The sequence below is a fragment of the Theropithecus gelada genome, chromosome 7a (genome assembly GCF_003255815.1).
Source record: "Theropithecus gelada isolate Dixy chromosome 7a, Tgel_1.0, whole genome shotgun sequence".
Taxonomy (NCBI): domain Eukaryota; kingdom Metazoa; phylum Chordata; class Mammalia; order Primates; family Cercopithecidae; genus Theropithecus; species Theropithecus gelada.
Window position 1 is genome coordinate 15,577,709 of NC_037674.1, and position 19,369 is coordinate 15,597,077.

At 54.2% G+C, this 19,369-nt stretch overlaps 1 protein-coding gene across 3 annotated transcripts in view; it reads left to right on the forward strand.

Annotated features, from left to right (window-relative positions):
* Positions 1-19,369, forward strand: part of PAK6 (p21 (RAC1) activated kinase 6) — a 39,043-nt gene that overhangs the window by 15,009 nt on the left and 4,665 nt on the right. For 2 of the 3 annotated variants that reach the window (XM_025389885.1, XM_025389884.1), the window contains exons 4-6: positions 11,695-11,903; positions 12,755-13,408; positions 18,802-19,299. In XM_025389885.1, coding sequence (XP_025245670.1) covers positions 11,700-11,903; positions 12,755-13,408; positions 18,802-19,299 — 1,356 coding nt within the window. In that variant the 5' untranslated portion in view covers positions 11,695-11,699. Of the gene's footprint in view, positions 1-10,723; positions 10,839-11,694; positions 11,904-12,754; positions 13,409-18,801; positions 19,300-19,369 lie in introns of all 3 variants that reach the window. The other variant, XM_025389883.1, reaches the window with a different exon arrangement.

Sequence of the window (19,369 nt, forward strand, 5' to 3'; positions counted from 1 at the left end):
GCCCCCGGCCCTAGAGCCTTCTGCACCCATTTTGAAGAGCAGGCAGGGAGGGACGGTGGGAAGGCAGGTGGCCCTCCTGGGCTGGCTCCTTCCTGGTACTGCTAGGCAGCGGAGGTGGTCCCTTCCAAGTGCCGTCTCTCGATCCTTAGTGGGTGCATGTTAAGTCACTTCCACCACTTTGCCCCATGGCCCAACGGTAGACTGGTAGACGTCAAGGCCTCAAATGGCCCGCCCTGCCCCCGGGCCCATCTTCAGGTCTGATTGCCATCAGGTCTGATGCCAGTCCTGGGTGAGGGTGTCACCGCGGCAGAGTGCAGGGAATTCATGCTGGGGAAGAGGTTCCCAAACAGGAAGGGTGGTGGCAGGCCCAGTGGCTGTGCAGGGCAGGGTGGGAGGCAGCCGCCGGAGACTCCTGCAGGAGTCACAGGTGAAGCTGCGGCTCCACACATCCCAGCCCACTGCTCATTCCCCAGGTCTCCAGACCTGCTCAGGCGGCATCCGATCTGGAGTGCAGGTGCTGCTAGGAGCACTGGAGGCTAAGCCATGAAGAGCTCCCAGGGTTGCATTTTCTGTATCTTGCCCCATTCTGGTGTTTTTGTTTTTGTTTGGGGGGAGCGGGGGCTTTTCTGACTCGTTTTTCTGGGTGAAGGGGGCAGAGGGGCTCAGGTCTGTATCCATGCTCATTTTTCGTGGCTGGTGTGGCATAGGTTGCCACACTGGGTAAAAAAAGGCCTGATTCCATGCAAGGTTAAGAGTCAGCCTGCAATGCTATGAATTCTACATGGTATATAGGACAGTGGCCAAAGACACATTTGGAACCACAGAGAGTGGGGTTTGAATCCATCCAGACTTTGCCTTTGACTCGTTAGACAAGTTGCTTCACTTCTCTACGAACTTATAAATGGCCTCATCTGTAAAATGGGAATTCGAATGCCTTCCTCATAAGGCGGTTGTGGGGAGTAACTGCCTCATCAGCCTCCGGCTGCTATGTTGGGAAGGGCTAAATCACTCCGAGTTCTCCCATCCTGGAGAGCTTTGAGGGCAGTCTGGCTGTTCGGCAAGCTATTGTCAGAGGGTATTAGAGCAAAGCAATAGGAATAAAGTAAAGGTAGGGGTCCTTGGAGGGCGAGTAGTGAGAGACCCTAATTCAGGGTCTCTGGACCTTGTGGTGACCAAGGAAAGGGGCCATTTCTGGAAGAGGATCTGGCTTGGGCATCAGAAACAGCAGCATCCCCTGCATGTCACACATGTTCATGTGTTCATGGGTGACCCTGGAACCTCAACTGTTGCCTGGGACAGAGGGAGCCTCTGGCTTGAGCTTCCAGTCCCATCTCTGCTCTGCATACCTGTGTGATCCAGGGAAGGTCATTTGACTTCTCTGGGCACTGGGCATTGTGGATGAGCCTGGAGTTTGGAGTCGGAAAGATCTGACTTTGAATCCCAGCTCCACACTTAATGTCTTGGACAGTTACTTCTCTCTGAGGCTCAGTTTCTTCATCTGTAAAACAGAGCTTGCAATAGCTACAATTGGCCATTAAATACACTAATAAAAACCACCTAGCACAGTCTCTCCTGGTGGGCACTTTATAAGCATACCTTTCTTTTCTTACCTCCTCCTCCTGTCTCTAGCTCCCTGCTTTCTTTAAAATGGGCCCAGCAGATTCAGCCCAACTCACAGTGGTGTTGTGCGTATAAGGAGGTGAAGTAGAGGTCTGGAAAGTTAAGGGCTATAGGAAAAAAAGGCAATCTTGTGATTAGGGATGCCAGAGGTTCCTTCTACCTAGGCATTGAGGACCCTATGCTGAGGACTCAGACCTTTGTGTGCAGAGGCTGTTGAGAATCTGGGGTAGTGAGAAGGTTCCTGGCTTGCAGCCCTCCCAGGAAGCCATTCTTCAGGTCTTGCCTTAGAAATAACTGCATGCCCAGGAAAGCCCAGTGCTGTGCAGCAGGAGGGGATAGGCAAGGGTTGGGATTCGAGGTACAGTAAACGGAGGTCAGAGGGCTGGTGTGGCCTGAGCTGCTGCTGGACCGCAGCACTATCTGTGCAGGCTGAAGCTGGGCCCAGGAGGAGGGCCTGAGTCAATATTGACCTTCCTTGGCTGGCCGGCCTGCTCTTCAGCCGCTCATTCAGCTGGAGTGTTGACACAAGTGACTGAACGAGCTGTATTATTGTATTCTTTTAAACAGCAGCCCATTATCTCTCCTCTGGGGATTCACTGGGGCCAGTGGTATGGGAATGGTGACAAAGGCAGGCAGCCCAAACATTTGGACAGGTTACGTGTCATGCTCTCTGCCCTGGCCCATGCTGCATCTCTCTGGGTCCCTCAAGTGGGACAGCAGAGCCTCAGGGTCCTGCGCATCCTCCCAGGGCCTCTCCGCACTTCAGCACAGTGACCCTGGGCAGGTTGCCTGAAGCTTGTGGGCATCCACATGAGGGCCACGACCTGCGTCTAGCACCCTCCTCCCCTGCAGGTGACAGCTGAGCAGAAAAGCAGATGAAATGTCCTTCCTCCGTGTATTTTGGGGGCCAGGATAGGGTGCTGGGGTGCCGCCTCTCCTGACTCTCGAGTCACGTGAAGAGGAGCAGATGGCAGACTCGGACCCCAGTGGAGGCTGAGGTGAGACAGAGCTCAGCTCCACATAAGGATCAGCGAGGGGACAGAGGGGACAGAGGGGACAGAAGGCAGGGGCTGCAGGGGGAACTTTTCATCGCTGAATGAGTTCTAGCAGAGGGCGGGCAGCCTCCTGTTGGGAATACCAGAGGGACTGAAATTTGGGCCGAGGGGAAGGTCAGACCCCGTCAGGAGCCCCACAGATCTTGCATTACTATCTCTTCTGGCTGCAGAAGGTTGGCCTAGAGCACCATCTGTTTGGAAGACGCAAACAACCGCACAGGAGTGAGGATTTCCTCTCGTTTACCATGGTCCCCAGAGCCTGGAGTAGAGTAGGTCCATAACAGATGCTGTTTGAATAAAGGAATAGTATGATTTCCCAGCTGGGCACGGTGGTGTGCTCCTCTAGTCCTAACTACTCAAGCAACTGAGGTGGGAGGGTGGGTTGAGGCCAGAAGTTCGAGGCTGCAGTAAGCTCTGATCGCGCTACTGCATTTCAGCCTGGGCGACTGAGCGAGACTCTGTCTCTAAAAAAAAATTTTTTTTTTTTAAACAAACTTCTGAAAGTAAAGTTTGAGAAAAATCCTTCTGGCCAATGAGAATAGTCCAGTGAAAGACTGTCTTCTGTTCACAGTAATTCTCAGCCAAGGGATTGGGTGAGGCCTGTCACCTGTCAGAATGTGTGTGGGACGACAGTTCCCAAAGGGGGTTACGAAGAGGTCAAGAAACGCTGCTGCAGGTCTCAGGGCGTCAGGACCAGCCCTGGAGGTGACAGGGTCCTCTGGAGGCCACTCAGACAAGATGGTGATGGTAGTCGGGTACTTGCCTAAGTTTTGTAGCACTCAGGGGGCTCACCTCTGTCTTGGGGCTGTGATTCTAGGATAGGCCCTTCCCCAAAGTGTCTTGGGTGGGCCTGAGAATAAAAGAGGGTGGTGGTAGGAGCAGATGACCACTGCAGCCAAGTTCACATCCGGTTCTGGGTCAGACTCGTGGCTGCCCCTTCTTTGCCTCTCGGCTTGAACAAGTCACTTCGTCTCTCCTTCTCTGCATCATGGAGACAGTACTAGTGCTACCTCACAGGCTTGTGGCGAGGAGATCACATGTGTGAAATGCTCAGCCCAGAGCCTGCTGCTTACAACTTACGCTAGGCGTTTCCTGAGTGACGACCATGAGAAATACCCAAAGTTCCTCCGTGAGCAGGAACAGATGCTCCCCCTCACTGTGCCTGGAGAAGCTGGCAGAGGTGAATTAATCCATCCCTTGTCACCTACAAAAATGCCGAGGGCTACAGAAGGCAAGTAGGCCAAGGTCACAGGCTGGAACTTAGGAACACCAAGCCCAAGGTCCACACTGAACCGGCGCTCGGCCTTGAGGCTCAGGACTTGAGCCCTGATAAGCCTTGAGCCCTCGCTGTGAGAAAGCCGGGGCATGACACCCCCCTCTCACTCCCTGGCACCTTCAGCAACCCAGGAGCTGGCCCACTAGGCAGCAGCCTCCTCTCTTCCCAGTCACCCGGAAATGGCAGGGAATTCCACCAGCTTCATTTCTAACAGCTTCCCGGCAATCCCAGCACTTACACAGCCAACCCAGTGCTGACCCCTCCAGGTGGCTGCAAACCCCTTTAGACTCACTTTTTGGAAGCCAGCTTCCCAGCCTCAGCACGTTCTTGGGAATCCCTTCGGTGGGCTGTGTCCCTTCCTTGAAAGGGACTCAATATGTGCAAACAGCCCAAACTTACCCTAGGCCAGGTCTGGAGGGCCAGGTGGGTGACCACGTGGGATACCACCACTTCTGGTGAAAAGTGGGGTGACGGGTTAGGAGGACAGCTGAGGTGGGCTCACAACGGCCCCAAAGGCAGTTCCCAAAGAGGAGTTCTGGAAATACCAGAGCATGTTTGAAACAGGCAGGTACATTCCCAAGGGGTCTGCCTCGCACAGCGACGCTCATTTGAATGCCCACGCTCTGGCTTGAGGTTTAAAGGCAGACTCATCCTCTGTAGTGCCACCCTGCATTTGTGGGGCCCTGATGGCTCTGGTGGCCCTGGCATTCCAGGGCCTGGCACAGGGATGTCTCCTCTCCAGGGAGGAGACGTTGTTGGGGAGGGTAGCCCACCCACAGCACAGCTGCTTTTCTCAGCTGTGGACACTAGACCAGCCAGGCCTCAGTGCCGTGCTCTGGGAATCCCCTTGTCTCCTCGGAACAGCAGTGTCTGCCACAAAACTTACCCCACTTCAAGCCAAGGCTGCAGGTTGCCTTGGGCTTGGTGTTCCTAAGTTCCGGCGTCAGGCTGAGCCCCTGCAGAGGGGTTGTGGGCGCACCCTGTGCTGGAGAGAACACACGCCTGCTGTCTCTGTAGCTTTTCCTAGATGCCAGCCCCTGACCATCACAGCCCCCACCATGACCTCTTGGAAACATTTTACTCACCCCTTGCTGGGTGGAAAAACACCTGGTTCCTTGCAAGGTAAGGGTCAGCCTGCAAGTTCGGACGGCCCCAGGCCCCGTGGCCTCTGACTCACAGGTCAGCCCAGGAAAGAACTTAGCAGGTTCCTTCCCTGGAGGGGCCAGCCCTGTCCTACATCTCCCACCATATCTCACCCGCTTCTGTTCAGAAAGACCTCCAGGGAGGGAGAAGAACCACAGCCAACTCAGTCTGGGGTGAGCATGGTGGACGGAGCAGGGGCTCTGGAATCAGATCTAGGTTCAAACCTCAACTCGGTCATTTCCTGGTTCTGCACCCTCAGGCAAGCTGTTGAACCTCTTTGAGCCACATCTGGATTTGTGGATAACAATTCCTCCTCTCAGGGTCGCTGTGAGGATTAAATGAGTTAACTCTCGGAAGGGGCTTGGCACATAATAGGTACTCAAGAAAAGTTCCTTCCCTTTCTGTGTCTGAGACTGCTGCTCCTCCAACACCACTGTCCCGCTCCTCAGCGACCCCAGGTGCACGGCTCCCTGAACTGTCCACCAGCTCTGCCCTCGGCTCCCTGAACTGTCCACCAGCTCTGCCCTCTGGTTTACTGGAAGTAGCAGCATTTCCTTCAGAAAGCCTGTGCCAGGAACTGTTGGCCCCACTGGCCAGGCTCCGGCTGGAGGAAGCCCCACAGCAGGGGAGCTTCCTTCTTGAACGGGTTTGGGCTGGGCCCTTCCCTCCCAGCCCTGGGCATCCCCCCGATGCAGTTACGAGTCAGCCAGCAGGAAGATGTCTGCAGACATCCAGAAGAGGGAAGTTCAAAGCAGTCCTCACACACCGCGGTGCATTTCCAGCCTGAGGTGGAGTCTTCAGTGTGGCCTGCCTCCCCTGTGTTAGGGCGAGGTGTCAGCCAGGAGGGGCTGGGGCTGGGGCTGGGCCCGAGCTGGCCGCCCCGCTCTGCTTGTTGCCACTTCAGGGTCTTAGGCTCACATCACTTCTTTCAAGTGAGGCAGGAGAAATGGCAGGGTCTGGCTGTCTGAGGGGAAGTCCTCCTCCTCCCTCCTCCTGGTGTCTTCTTGAAGGAAAGCTGCTCCTCTAGATGAACTGCGTGCCGATGGAGATGCTGGAGGGGTGACAGGTAACAGCTGGCATGGCCTGTTTGACTTAACCTTGGGGCCTCATGGCTGGTGCAGCACCTGCCTCCGTCAGCCTGGCGGCCTTGGAGATATGGATGGGAAAAGGAGCCCTGGAAATGGCAGGTGGAGGCCCTGGCTGACCAGGTGGGTGTGCTCTGAGGACGTGGCCTGATGCTGAGGAGAGTCACGGCATGTTTTGTCCTGGATGATTCACTCACGATGACCAGGGCAACACTGCTCCCATTCAGGTGGGCGAGCGTCTCTTAGGCACTCAGTCTCCATGGGTCACTCTTCTCTGTATTTAAAAATACTTTGTTTTCGGCCGGACGCAGTGGCTCACGCCTGTAATCCCAACAGTTTGGGAGGCTGAGGCGGGTGGATCACCTAAGGTCAGGAGTTGAAGACCAGTCTGGTCAACATGGTGAAACCTCATCTCTACTAAAAATACAAAAATTAGCCAGACGTGGTGGTGGGTGCCTATAGTCCCAGCTACTCAGGAGGCTGAGGCAAGATAATCACTTAAACCTGGAAGGCAGAGGTTGCAGTGAGCCAAGATTGCACCACTGTACTCCAGCCTGGGCAACAGAATACAATTCTGTCTCAAAAAAAAAAAAAAAGTTTTTTTTTAAGAGAAGCAATCCGTCATCTTTAAGGAAAACTTAGAAAAAGAGTAGAAAGATATGATAGAAGGAAATCACCTGTAGCCCCACCAGGAAAATGGGACAACTAATATTTTGATGTATTTCCTTCAAATAGCCACTGTATTCACACTGCATTGACAAATTACCATAGGCAAAATCTTTAGAAATCCCCTACCCCTAATCTATATCATCAAGAATTCCACTTTGGGCAAAGAAAACCTTGATCGTTTAATTTGCGTCTGGGACGTATCAGTGTGGACAGGTTTAGGCCCCAGCAGGTTGTGGGCTCCAGGAGAGCCCACCAAACCGGGCCCCTCGGAATGACCACACTGGACCTGAGGGAAGGGACAGCCAGGCTACGGGTGCCCGCCATCACTCCCACCGGCTTTATTATTTTACCTTTCACACTGAGGTCTGTGATCTGTCTGCATAATTTTGGAGTACGATATGAGCTCATTCTTCCAGATTCATTTTTTTTTCCATGCAGATATCAAATTATTTCAACTACATTTATTAAAAAGATCATCCATTCCCCCAGCATGTTGCAGGGTCACCTTTGTCATTAATCAAATGACCTCAAAAGAGTGGGTCTATTTTTGGATTCTCTCTTCTGTTCCATTGGTCTATTTGCCAGTCTTTTTGCCAATTCCATACTAAATTGATGATTGTAACTTTATAATAAACTTAGTATCTATTTAGTATAATCCTCCAATTTTGTTTGTTAAGATTGTCTTGGCTATTCCTAGTTCTTTATGTTTCTGTATACATTTTAGAATCAGTTTATCAATTTCTACCAAAGGAAATATGCTGGGATTTTGTTTGAGATTTAAGTAAATCTGCAGGTTAACTTGGGAATAATTGACATTTTTACAGTATTGAATCTTCTAATCTATGAACATTCTTTAATATCTTTAATAATGTTTTGTATTTTCCAATATAAGGACTTTGTATATCTTTTTGTTAGATTTATTCTAGATATTTTGTATTTTTAATGTAAAATGGTATCTTTTTAAAAAAATTTTTTTTCTTTTTCTTTTTTTGAGACAGAGTCTCACTCTGTCGCCCAGGCTGGAGTGCAGTGGCATGATCTCAGCTCACTGCAAGCTCCGCCTCCCAGGTTCACACCATTCTCCTGTCTCAGCCTCCCGAGTAGCTGGGACTACAGGCACCCACCACCAGGCCCGGCTAATGTTTTGTATTTTTAGTAGAGACAGGGTTTCACCGTGTTAGCCAGGATGGTCTCGATCTCCTGACCTAGTGATCTGCCCACCTCGGTCTCCCAAAGTTCTGGGATTACAGGCATGAGCCACTGCGCCTGGCCCTTTGTAAAAATTTTATGTTGTTACTGGTATGTAGAAATCCAGTTGATTTTTTAAAATATTGACCTTGAGGCCAGGCACGGTGGCTCACGCCTGTAATCCCAGCACTTTGGGAGGCTCAGGTGAGTGGATCACAAGGTCAAGAGATCAAGACCATCCTGGCCAACATGGTAAAACCCCATCTCTACTAAAAATACAGAAAGTAGAGCTGGGTGTGTTGATGCATGCCTGTAGTCCCAGCTACTCGAGAGGCTGAGGCAGGAGAATCTCTTGAACCCGGGAGGCGGAGTTCTCAGTGAGTCGAGATCACTGCACTCCAGCCTAGGCAACAGAGCAAGACTCCATCTCAAAAAGATATATATATCTCTTTTTGACTTATATATATATAGTCCTTGAATCAAGGACCTTTTAAATTCACTCCCTTAATCCCAGTTTTATGTAGATTCTTCCGCATTTCCTACTTACACAGTCATGTTGTCCCACGCAGTGTTGGCCTCACATTTCAAATGAGTCCTGCCAGCCTCCCTTTAGGTGGTTGATTTTCCAGAGCTAAGTGATGGCCTCTGGTTTCTAAAGCTCTACTCCCTAGCCTCCAAAGCCTGAGCTCAGCTGATTGCTTCTGCCAACTCCTACCCTCACCATCACCACTCCTGGCGCTGGGACAGCCTCTGGGCTGTCCTTTCTTCTCCAGCCTCCCTGCCGCCTCTGAGAAGAACTTGTTCCGGAATGGCTCGCTATTAGAGTGGACTCAGGAGAGGCCCCCAGAGTCACTGAGACCATTTGCTAAAGATGCTCTCCCTGTGCATCCCCAGGGCAAAAGCTGAGTGCATGGGAGGGGCAGGGGAGTTGGGGGGAGGGGTGTTCTGGGGTGGGTGGTGGGGGACGAATTCGCCAGCTCTTCTTCAGCTGCAGTCTGTGTCCCTGCACCTCCAGAAGACTTCACAGAGCTAGGGAGGAGGGCACAACAGGCAGCTCAACTAATCCAGGGATAGCAGGTCTGTCCAAGAGACTGGGGGAATAGACCTGCTGAATAAAGACTCTTCTGTAGCAAAAGGCAAAGGCTGTAATCTCAGCACTTTGGGAGGCCAAGGCAGGTGGATCATTTGAGGTCAGAAGTTCAAGACCAGCCTGGCCAACATGGTGAAATCCGTCTATACTAAAAATACAAAAATTAGCCGGGTATGGTGGTGGGTGCCTGTAATCTCAGTTATTCAGGAGGCTGAGGCAAGAGAATCACCTGAACCTGGGAGATGGAGGTTGCAGTGAGTCCAGATGATGCCACTACACTCCAGTCTGGGCGAGAGGGCGGCAAGACTCCTTCTAGGAAAAAAAAAAAAAAAAAAAAAAAAAAAAAAAAACAAAAAAAAACAAAGGCCAAAAGGGAGGAGGACAAATTTTACCAAGCCATGATGTATATATGGCAAGGTCCCCAGGTCCCAGACCCCTGACATCAGGCATGACCCCTTTGATTGGTAAGTCTAAGCAGAAAGTGGTTTGGTGTTACTCCCAGACTTGTATCTGCCCAAGTGCCAGTGTATGGAGGGCCTTCAAGCCAGGGATACAAGGAGAGGTGACATCACAAGAGAAACAGCCATCATGTATGGGGACTCTGCTTACTTCACACACCCTAAACCCTATGAGCTGTGTTTCATTAACCCCACTGGCTCAGATCATTTCGGTAACTTGTTCAAAGTCTCTCCAAATTAGTGGGAGACTCCCTACAACTCACCTGCAACTCACACAGTTTATTTTGTTGCAAAGTGCTTGGTCTCTGCCTCTAGGGAGTGTCTGGTGGACTCCCGAACCTCAGACCCAGCAGCACGACTGACACTGAGATGTGACGTGGGTTCTGATTGAATCATGCACGGTGAATTCCTAGTGGGGAACCACTGGCTGTCCAGGGTCCCTGCTTTTCTGCCAGCTGCCTCCCAGGTCTGCGACCTCCTTCAGAACCTGCCAAAATGACTAGGAAAATGCTGTTTCCAGAGGAGGAGCCGAAAGAGAACACGATGGCCCTGCACTCCAGATCTTCGGGTGGATGAGTAATCCAAGCATTCAGTTCAAGAATCACGTTTCAGTTTGTTTCTTGAAGCCTGGAAGTGACCTTTTCAGATACATAAGAACCCAGTGAGCTGTTTTGAGCCTCTTCAGATCCGAAAGCATTCAAGTGGCAGCCCTGACTCTGTCTGCCATCAACATGTGATCCCAGGTCCCGGGCTCCCCTGAAGGCAAAACTAGAGCAGCCCTTTGGAAGTGTCCCTCCCCTTCCCAGGCCCCCAGTTCCCCGCTCTCAGATCTACCCACACTATCCATTGCAAGCCTGTGTCACATCTGTGGATGGAGCTCAGCACGACCTTAGGCAAAGCCAGAATCAGCAAGGCACGGGACACAGGCTTGATTGCAGGTTAAGTGTTTTTGTTTTGTTTGTATTTTTGAGACAGAGTCTCACTCTGTTGCCCAGCCTGGAGTGCAGGGGTGCAATATCGGCTCACTGCAACCTCAGCCTCCTGGGTTCAAGCAATTCTCCTCCCTCAACCCCATGGGTATCTAGGACTACAGGCACATGCCACCAGGCCCGGCTAATTTTTTTGTATTTTTAGTCAAGAGAGGTTTTCACCATGTTGGCCAGGCTGGTCTCAAACTCTGACCTCAGGTGATCCACCTGCCTCGGCCTCCCAAAGTGCTAGGATTACAGGCATGAGCCACCATGCCCGGCCCAGGTGATGTTTTACATAGAGCTCCAACACCAGAGAGAAGAGTGTCAAGGGGAGGTGGTGCTCTCTGCCTTCTCTGGAGAGCTTTACCCCTAAGTTAGCTGCTCCTCACCCACCCCAGGCTATCCTCTTGGCTCAAGGCCTTTCTGGAATTGAGGTAAAGCACCTGGTAATCGTGAAGGCCCTTTGGGGGCTCCCTGATGCATAATACTCCCAGCCCAGGCGGCATGTCTGTGATCAGCTGGTTGGTTTTTTATTAATGTATCATATTAACAGGTTCAGCCATCCTGGGACAAAGCTGAGTTGTAATAAAAAAAACAAAAAGCCAACAAAAAAATAACTTTAATATACTGTTGGATTCAATGTGACAGTTTTGTTTAAGATTTTCATAGTTATGTTCCTAAATGATATTGAGTCAAATTTTCCTTTCTTGTACTCTCCTTATGTGGTTTTAAGAATCAAGGTCATACTCGTTTCATAAAACAAGCTTGCTAACTTTCCTCCCTCTTTCCCCCTTTTTAAAATTCGTTGACAGTGGAATGATACTTGTAATGGGCTTTGGATTTTATCAAAACACACACCCCGAGTCTGCCTGCTTGCAGGGGACTTGGCACAGACAAGAAGACACCTTTTCCTTGTTTATAGTCTGCATTGGCTTATTTATGGCGCTTTTGTTGTTTCTGGGACTGTTCTGCTGGGAGCCAGCCATTTCCTTGAGGAAGCAGAGATGAAGGTGGAGGGAAGCCCTAGGCTTCTAGGGGAGCTTTGCTGGGGGAGGGGAGGGAGCCTGAGCCTGGTGCCCCAGCCCTGCTGCAGCCACCCCTCTTTCCTGCAGGAGCTCGACCTGACTCTACCTTTACAGGCACCATGTTCCGCAAGAAAAAGAAGAAACGCCCTGAGATCTCAGCCCCACAGAACTTCCAGCACCGTGTCCACACCTCCTTCGACCCCAAAGAAGGCAAGTTTGTGGGCCTTCCCCCACAATGGCAGAACATCCTGGACACACTGCGGCGCCCCAAGCCCGTGGTGGACCCTTCGCGAATCACACGGGTGCAGCTCCAGCCCATGAAGGTAAGAGGGGCAGGCAGGGATGAGGTTCAGCCTCTCCCAGTGCACAGACAACCATGCCTGGCTAAACTTCAGAAAGGCCCCTGGAGGAACCACCTACTTCACAGCTATCAATTCACCAGCCATTTTAACTCCCTGCCTGTCAGCCTGCCATTCTCTCCCTGGGTAAGCCAGGGTGAAGGAGCCTGGGAAGACCCCCTCTGCAGGGTGGTGGGGTTGCCAGATTCAGCACATGAAAATGTAAGATGCTCAATTGCATTGATATTTCAGATGACAACGAATAGTCTTTTAGGACATGTCCCATTCAATATTTGGACCTGCAGCCCCATAGGGACCGAGGGCTCTCCCAGACCAGGAGAATTTTAGTTGTGAGGGTCAGGACTAGTAGACCCAAGAGCCTGGCAGAAGTTGGGATCAGGGGCCCTATCAGGGTTTGGAGGCCACGACGCCAGTGTGTGTGGAGCAGCCCCCTGGCCTGGTCTCTTTTCCTCAGTGGGCTGGGCACCTCTCTCCCAGCCACCCGTGGAGCTAGAGAATGGAGCCCCGCCCCCTGAGCCTCAGCTCCCTGGCCCAGCCGACCACAGCCCTGGGCATGCCGGATGCAGCCCCATGGCACTCACCATCTGCTCTGCCGATGCTGGGCCTTCTCCCCGCATCCCTGCATCCAGCACAGGTGGGACCCACAGTGGCCCTGATCAATTATGGAAAACTTAATGGGTGGACGACACAGCAGGGAAGGTCTTTAGGCAGTCCTCCCCAGGGCCTCCAAGGACATTCTCTTGACCCTGATCTCCCGGCTGCCCCTCCCTGCCACAATCAGGCGGCTCCCACATACTTCTCTCTTCCCCCTACAGACAGTGGTGCGGGGCAGCGCGGTGCCAGTGGATGGCTACATCTCGGGGCTGCTCAACGACATCCAGAAGTTGTCGGTCATCAGCTCCAACACCCTGCGCGGCCGCAGTCCCACCAGCCGGCGGCGGGCACAGTCCCTGGGGCTGCTGGGGGATGAGCACTGGGCCACCGACCCAGACATGTACCTCCAGAGTCCCCAGTCTGAGCGCACTGACCCCCACGGCCTCTACCTCAGCTGCAACGGGGGCACACCAGCAGGCCACAAGCAGATGCCGTGGCCCGAGCCACAGAGCCCACGGGTCCTGCCCAATGGGCTGGCTGCAAAGGCACAGTCCCTGGGCCCCGCCGAATTTCAGGGTGCCTCACAGCGCTGTCTGCAGCTGGGTGCTTGCCTGCAGAGCTCCCCACCAGGAGCCTCACCCCCCACAACCACTGGTAGGCGTGCAATGAAGGCTGCCAAGCATGGCTCTGAGGAGGCCCGGCCACAGTCCTGCCTGGTGGGCTCAGCCACAGGCAGGCCAGGTGGGGAAGGCAGCCCTAGCCCTAAGACCCAGGAGAGCAGCCTGAAGCGTAGGCTATTCCGAAGCATGTTCCTGTCCACTGCTGCCACGGCCCCTCCAAGCAGCAGCAAGCCAGGCCCTCCACCACAGAACAAGGTGAGTCAGGAGCCTGGTCTGCAGGTGTCCACTGGGGAGTGGGTGTAGGTGCGCAGGCCCTGCCTGGCCTTCCCCTTGGAGGACTTGCAAAGAGGCTCCCGGGACTGCTTCCGCCTAAGGCGGCAGAAACGTGCACGGTAACCTCTCCTCTGAGGAGGGTGGCTGGCCGCCTCCTTCCCTCCCTTCCTTTCCTTCTTTTCTCTGTGGCAGTTGTGTTGTTTCCCATTTCTGTCATTATTTGTTCCCGAGTGTGTGGCCATAGGAAAAGCCGGATTTGCCTTGTCCGGGGGCAGCAGGAGGCCGACTTGTGGCATGCGTGACTGCTTCAGATGCGCATTTTTCTTGTGAGAAAGGAAAAGGTGAAGGGAGCTCCCGTGGTGACATTTCTTGGCAGGCAGAGTGGAGCACCTTTTCACTTCTTGCAGGCTCTCCAGCATCCTGTCCATAGTGACAGTAACCTCCTTCCCCATTTGGCAGAGGAGGAGACTGACAGAGAGAGGGTGAGACACCCCCAGGCATGATGGAGAATGAGTCAGAGAAGGAAGGTGGGGAGTACTCTGGGGCTGCCTGTCTGGCCCGGGCCCTCTTGGCTCATGACTCTGGCGTATGAAGGCTTTACAAGCACAGCAGTCACTTGTTCTTTAGCTCCTTCCTGGGAGGGTGGAAGGCAGGCCTAAGAAACGACTGCTGACAGGGGCATGGGTAATAGAGCCTCCCCTCCCTCCTGGGAGGGCCTTAAGACAAGCCTGGGTCCTCCCCTGTCATCAGTGGGGTGAGTGTGGCCTGCACAGGGTGTGGGTTTGGGGATGGCCTGGACTACAACCTTTCTCGGTCACTGCCTGCCAGCTGAGGTACTCACAGAAAGGTCTTGGCTTTGTGCACTCCAGTCCCCTACTAGGTTAAAGGATAGTGGGTTGGGATCCCCATGGGGTATGGCTTGATGTACCTGTGAGAGGAACATGAGAATCTGTGAGCTGCAGGGTGTCTGGAAGGCTGTGCCCCTGGGGAGACTCGGCCAGAAAACTAAGGTAAGATCAGGACAGTGCACCCTGCTGGGAAGGTGAGAATCGGAGCCTGACCTCCCTCTGTCTCAGGAGTCCTGCTGGGAGGCCTCAGGGATTTGAGAAAAGGGTTGTCAACACTGGGCTGGGCACTCATTTGCATCTTTCTGGGCTCCTGCCAGCTCTCCACAGCATGGGGGAGGCCTGTCCATCCCTGCACAGTGCACTGAGTACTCACCGTGGCCACTGCTGCGGGGTGTGCTGGAATCTCCCCCATGCTTGTGGGAGCAGGTGGTAGTTATCTTGAGCTCGACAACACCATACTTCCAAATCCAGGGCAGTGGTTTCCTTCTGGGCAACTCAGACACACCTTCTGAGAGTGCTACTCTGGAGCCAGACCTCTCAATGGCAAGGCTGAGACCCCCTGAGCTGCTCTGGGCCAGGGCTTCTCGGTGTCTGCACTGCTGACGCTCAGGTCGGGCCATCCTTTGTGGTGCGCTCTCCTTGCACTGTAGCAGCCTCCCTGGCCTCTACTCACTAAAAGCTGGTGGTACCCCTGGTTAGAATAATCAATAATGCCTCCAGATATTGCCGAATGTCACTTGAGCACCCCCATTAAGAACCACTGCCTTAAGCAAATTCAATAACACAGATGGGGAGCATCAGCCTTCCTCCTCCTCCTCCTCCACCACCTACCCCAGGAGCCCCCAGATCAAGCCAGCAGCCCTTGGCACTGGAGCTGACTCTGGACACTCGCAGCAGCTTCCATAACAGCAGTTAGGCCACAGAGGCCATGCAGTGTGCCAGGCATGGCTGCAGGAGGGTCTGAGTATAGACTCCGGGGCTCCTGTACCTAGCCCCAGGCAGGGAGGCCTGGAGTCTCTCTAGCTAAAGAGAACAGGAAGACACGGCTTGGGGGCACAGAGGCCAAAGAGGCAAGACAGTTTGTTAGGAGCTTGCAGGGTTTAGACATGTTCCACTTAGAGTCAGAAGGGCAAACATTCGTTAAGCACCCACTGTGTACTCCAATATATGTCAAGGATACATGGCACCAGTGGGATTGCAGCAGGGGAGTCAGCAGTCATGGGCATCCGTGGGTTCCAGTGCCTACAGGACAACCAGACAACCCACAGGGTTATGAGGATTACATGAGATACAGCATTGAAGGCACTTGTCAAAGTGCTAAGCCCTCAATAAATGGCTTTATTAGTAGTATTTGAGATGGCATCTCCCTCTGTTGCCCAGGCTGGAGTGCAGTGGCACAGTCTTGGCTCACTGCAACCCCCACCTCCTGGGTTCAAGTGATCCTCCCACCTCAGCCTCCCAAGTAGCTGGCATTACAGGCGTGCTCCACCATACCCAGCTAATTTTTATAGTTTTAGTAGAGATGGGGTTTCACCACGTTGGCCAGGCTGGTCTCGAACTCCTGACCTCAAGTGATCCACCTGCCTTGGCCTCCCAAAGTGCTGGGATTACAGGCACCTGAGCCACCATGCCAGGCCGGCTTTATTATTTTTAAAAATATTATGCCATGGCCTCTCCCCTTTAGGATACTTACAGTACAGCCCCCTGAGCCCACAGTGGAGAACCATGGCTCAGGGCGGGAAATGAGGCATTGATGTAAATGTATGCATGACTCTTCTAGTGGCTTTCTTCCCAAGAGGTCTGTCACGAGTAACTTCAGAATTAATCCAGAGCCCCTAACAATTAATTAATTCCATTGTCGTGTCCCCCTTTCCCTTTCTTGTGTGGCTTCACAAGTTCCATCTGATCCTTGCTTGTGATTACATTGATAAAAGCTCCCTCCCTGTGGAACAGGCAGTGAAGCCAATGAAAGGACACTGGGGACCCGACCTTGCCAGGCTGAAGCCCGAGCAAGCTCCTGGGACTCCCTAGCCTGTGTCCCAGACTCTGCTGGTGCTGGGCTCCTGGCTGGGCCACCCCTCCGCCAGTCTCCAGACGCAGGCTCCGCCCTGAGCCCAGCCAGCACCCGCAGCAGCAGCAGCACAGGGACCTGGCCCGTGGAGACAGGGAAGGAACTCCCACCTCGGCCTGTCCACGTGGCTCTCGCTCCCAGGCCCACACATCCTCAGAGTAGAGCTGGCCCAGGCAGAGGCCCTGGAGGCCAGGAGGGGAATGATCTCATTTTAGAGCCTTACTTAGGAGCTTCAGGACGAGAGGTCATCAGAGCCACCTCAAGAGGAGCTTTAGGTGGTCCCCAAGCTTCTGCCCCGACCCACACGGATGGGTGCCTGGAGAGCATGTTTTTCTGAGTTAAGTCCACACTCAGGCCAGCAGGCAGCCTCCTTAGCACCCCGAGCCTTTCTACAGGTTGACTGTGTGATGCAGTGAGCCCTGCCCCACTTCCCTCCCTGTCCCTGCCTGGTGACGTCTCATGGAACCTCTGTTCCCAGGACCTGGCATCATAGCCTCAGTCATGGCCATGCTCCCTCCACCCCCCTCATAGCCCTCCCAGAGGCTCCCTGAGGCCCTAAGATCATACTGCCCACTCATGCAGAGCTTCTCAAAGTACGTTCCATGAGCCTCCTAGGACGCAGGGACATTGTTCAAATGCAGAGTCTCTGCTCTAGAGCCCCACTGAATCAGGCTGTGAGGCGGGAAGTCCGCAGTTCATCTAGCTCCCCCCATCACTGCGCATGTCCCTGCCTCGTAGCGGAGACTGGGGCTCAGAGAAGATGACTCGCCTAAGGCTCACTGCAGGGCACAGCAGCCCAGGGCCAGGCCCCAGGTCCTGACAGCCCAGTCCAGGGGTCCCACTGCTCCACTACACACTGGATGGTGACAGTGTCACACTGGATGGTGACAGGTGCTGGCGACGACATGGGAGAATGTTTACTGTCCAAATGCACTCACTAGGGATGGAGTGAGTCCAGGGAGTCCTGGGAGAATTTCTAGCTTCTTTCCTGTGAAGGTCAAGCACACACTCGGGTGGGCAGGCAGGTGTGGGGGTGGCAGAAGTCTGCCCCAGCGTGGCTGTCGGCCAGTAGGTGTTCTACCCTAAGCAGGCCAGGGACTTGACTGGAGAGTGGAAGCCCTGAAGCCGTGGGGAGTCGGGGAAGGAAGGGAGTGAGGGTTGCTAAAGACATTGAAAAGACTCTGGTGGGGCCCAAGGCCTAGATTTGGGGTTTGGGGTCCCTGAGCAAGCATCCCAGCCCAAACTTACTGCTTGAGATTTCCTATAAGTTGTTTCAGCTCTGGGATCAGGACCAGGACCCACTGGGCACCTAAGACAATGGCTTACATGATGGGTTTGCAGAAGTTCCTAGAAGGCCTGCTCTGCAGCCCCTGAAGCATCCCTCTCCAGGTGCCCTTTAAAAACACATAATCCCTGGGAGGGGTCATGGTGCATATCACCGCTCCTTGGGGAGAACCCAAAGATGGGCGGGCGCCTTTCCTGCCAGAGAGAGCAGGAGGGCTTGGGCTCAGAAAAGCAAGAAGCCTCACAGGCTTCCAGGGCTGGGCCTGAGCAGGGCTCACCGGGTGCCCAGGCTGCCCCTCGGCTCCAGCTTCCCTCCCTCCCCGCCAGAGCCCATGAGGATAGGCCCCTACCTTCTCCTCCCTCCCGGGGGCTCCTTAGCCAGGAGTTTCATGCCAAGGAGGAAGTGGAAGGATTCCTTTATGGGGTCTTTAAGACATCTCCTCCTCCCCGGCCTTAAGGCTTGGGTTTGGCTGGACCTACCCTCCTAACTCCAGATCTCTCTGGCACCAGATTCCCAGCCCAGGGGAGACACCCGAGGACCCCCCAGATGGTGACATACCTCTGTGGTCCTCTGTCAGGGACATAACCTCCCAGCACAGATTCACAGACTACCTGCTGCAGGCACAGGCAGGGCTATCGGGCCCCAGGTGTGGCTCCCCTGCCTTGGTTCGGGGAGTGGAGACACAGCTGCCCACTGCTCCCCACCCCACTGCCAGGCCTCTTCTGCCCCCATGGGTTCTAGAGTGGAGGAGCCTTGGGAGTGAAGAATGCCTCTGACCCAGATTCTTCAAGCAGCCTCTTAGCACAGAGGCAGATTCTGCCTTACAGCAGCCTCCCTGGGGTCTAGCTATCAATCGCCAAGGAAGAAATACCCAGCACAGGACCCCGCGGGGAGGTGGCCTTCTCTGTCTTCCCAGGTGCAGTAGGGCGAGTGTAAGCAGCTGTCTTGGGCCTGCCCAGCTTGGCGCCCTGCTGGGGGCTGCTCACACAGGACTGTGGCTGGGCTCCAGCTCCGTCTGAAAATCTTTGCTCAGAGCACCTCCCTAGTTTGATCTGACACCCTGCCTGACCCTGCCAGAGTCCAGAGGTCACGGCGGCCAGTCCCTGCCTCTGGGAAGGTGATTCCAAATGCTCCCACAGCCATGCCCCTTCCTGTTGCTTTGTCCCTGCAGCCCAACTCCTCTTTCCGACCGCCACAGAAAGACAACCCTCCAAGCCTGGTGGCCAAGGCCCAGTCCTTGCCCTCGGACCAGCCGGTGGGGACCTTCAGCCCTCTGACCACTTCGGATACCAGCAGCCCCCAGAAGTCCCTCCGCACAGCCCCGGCCGCAGGCCTGCTTCCAGGCCGGTCTTCCCCAGCAGGTTCCCCTCGCACCTGGCACGCCCAGATCAGCACCAGCAACCTGTACCTGCCCCAGGACCCCACGGTTGCCAAGGGCACTCTGGCTGGTGAGGACACAGGTGTTGTGACACATGAGCAGTTCAAGGCTGCACTCAGGATGGTGGTGGACCAGGGTGACCCCCGGCTGTTGCTGGACAGCTACGTGAAGATTGGCGAGGGCTCCACCGGCATCGTCTGTTTGGCCCGGGAGAAGCACTCGGGCCGCCAGGTGGCCGTCAAGATGATGGACCTCAGGAAGCAGCAGCGCAGGGAGCTGCTCTTCAACGAGGTGGGAGGACAGGGCAGGACGGGCGGGGGCGTTGGGGATGGGCAGTGAACAGCCAGCCACGCTGGACATC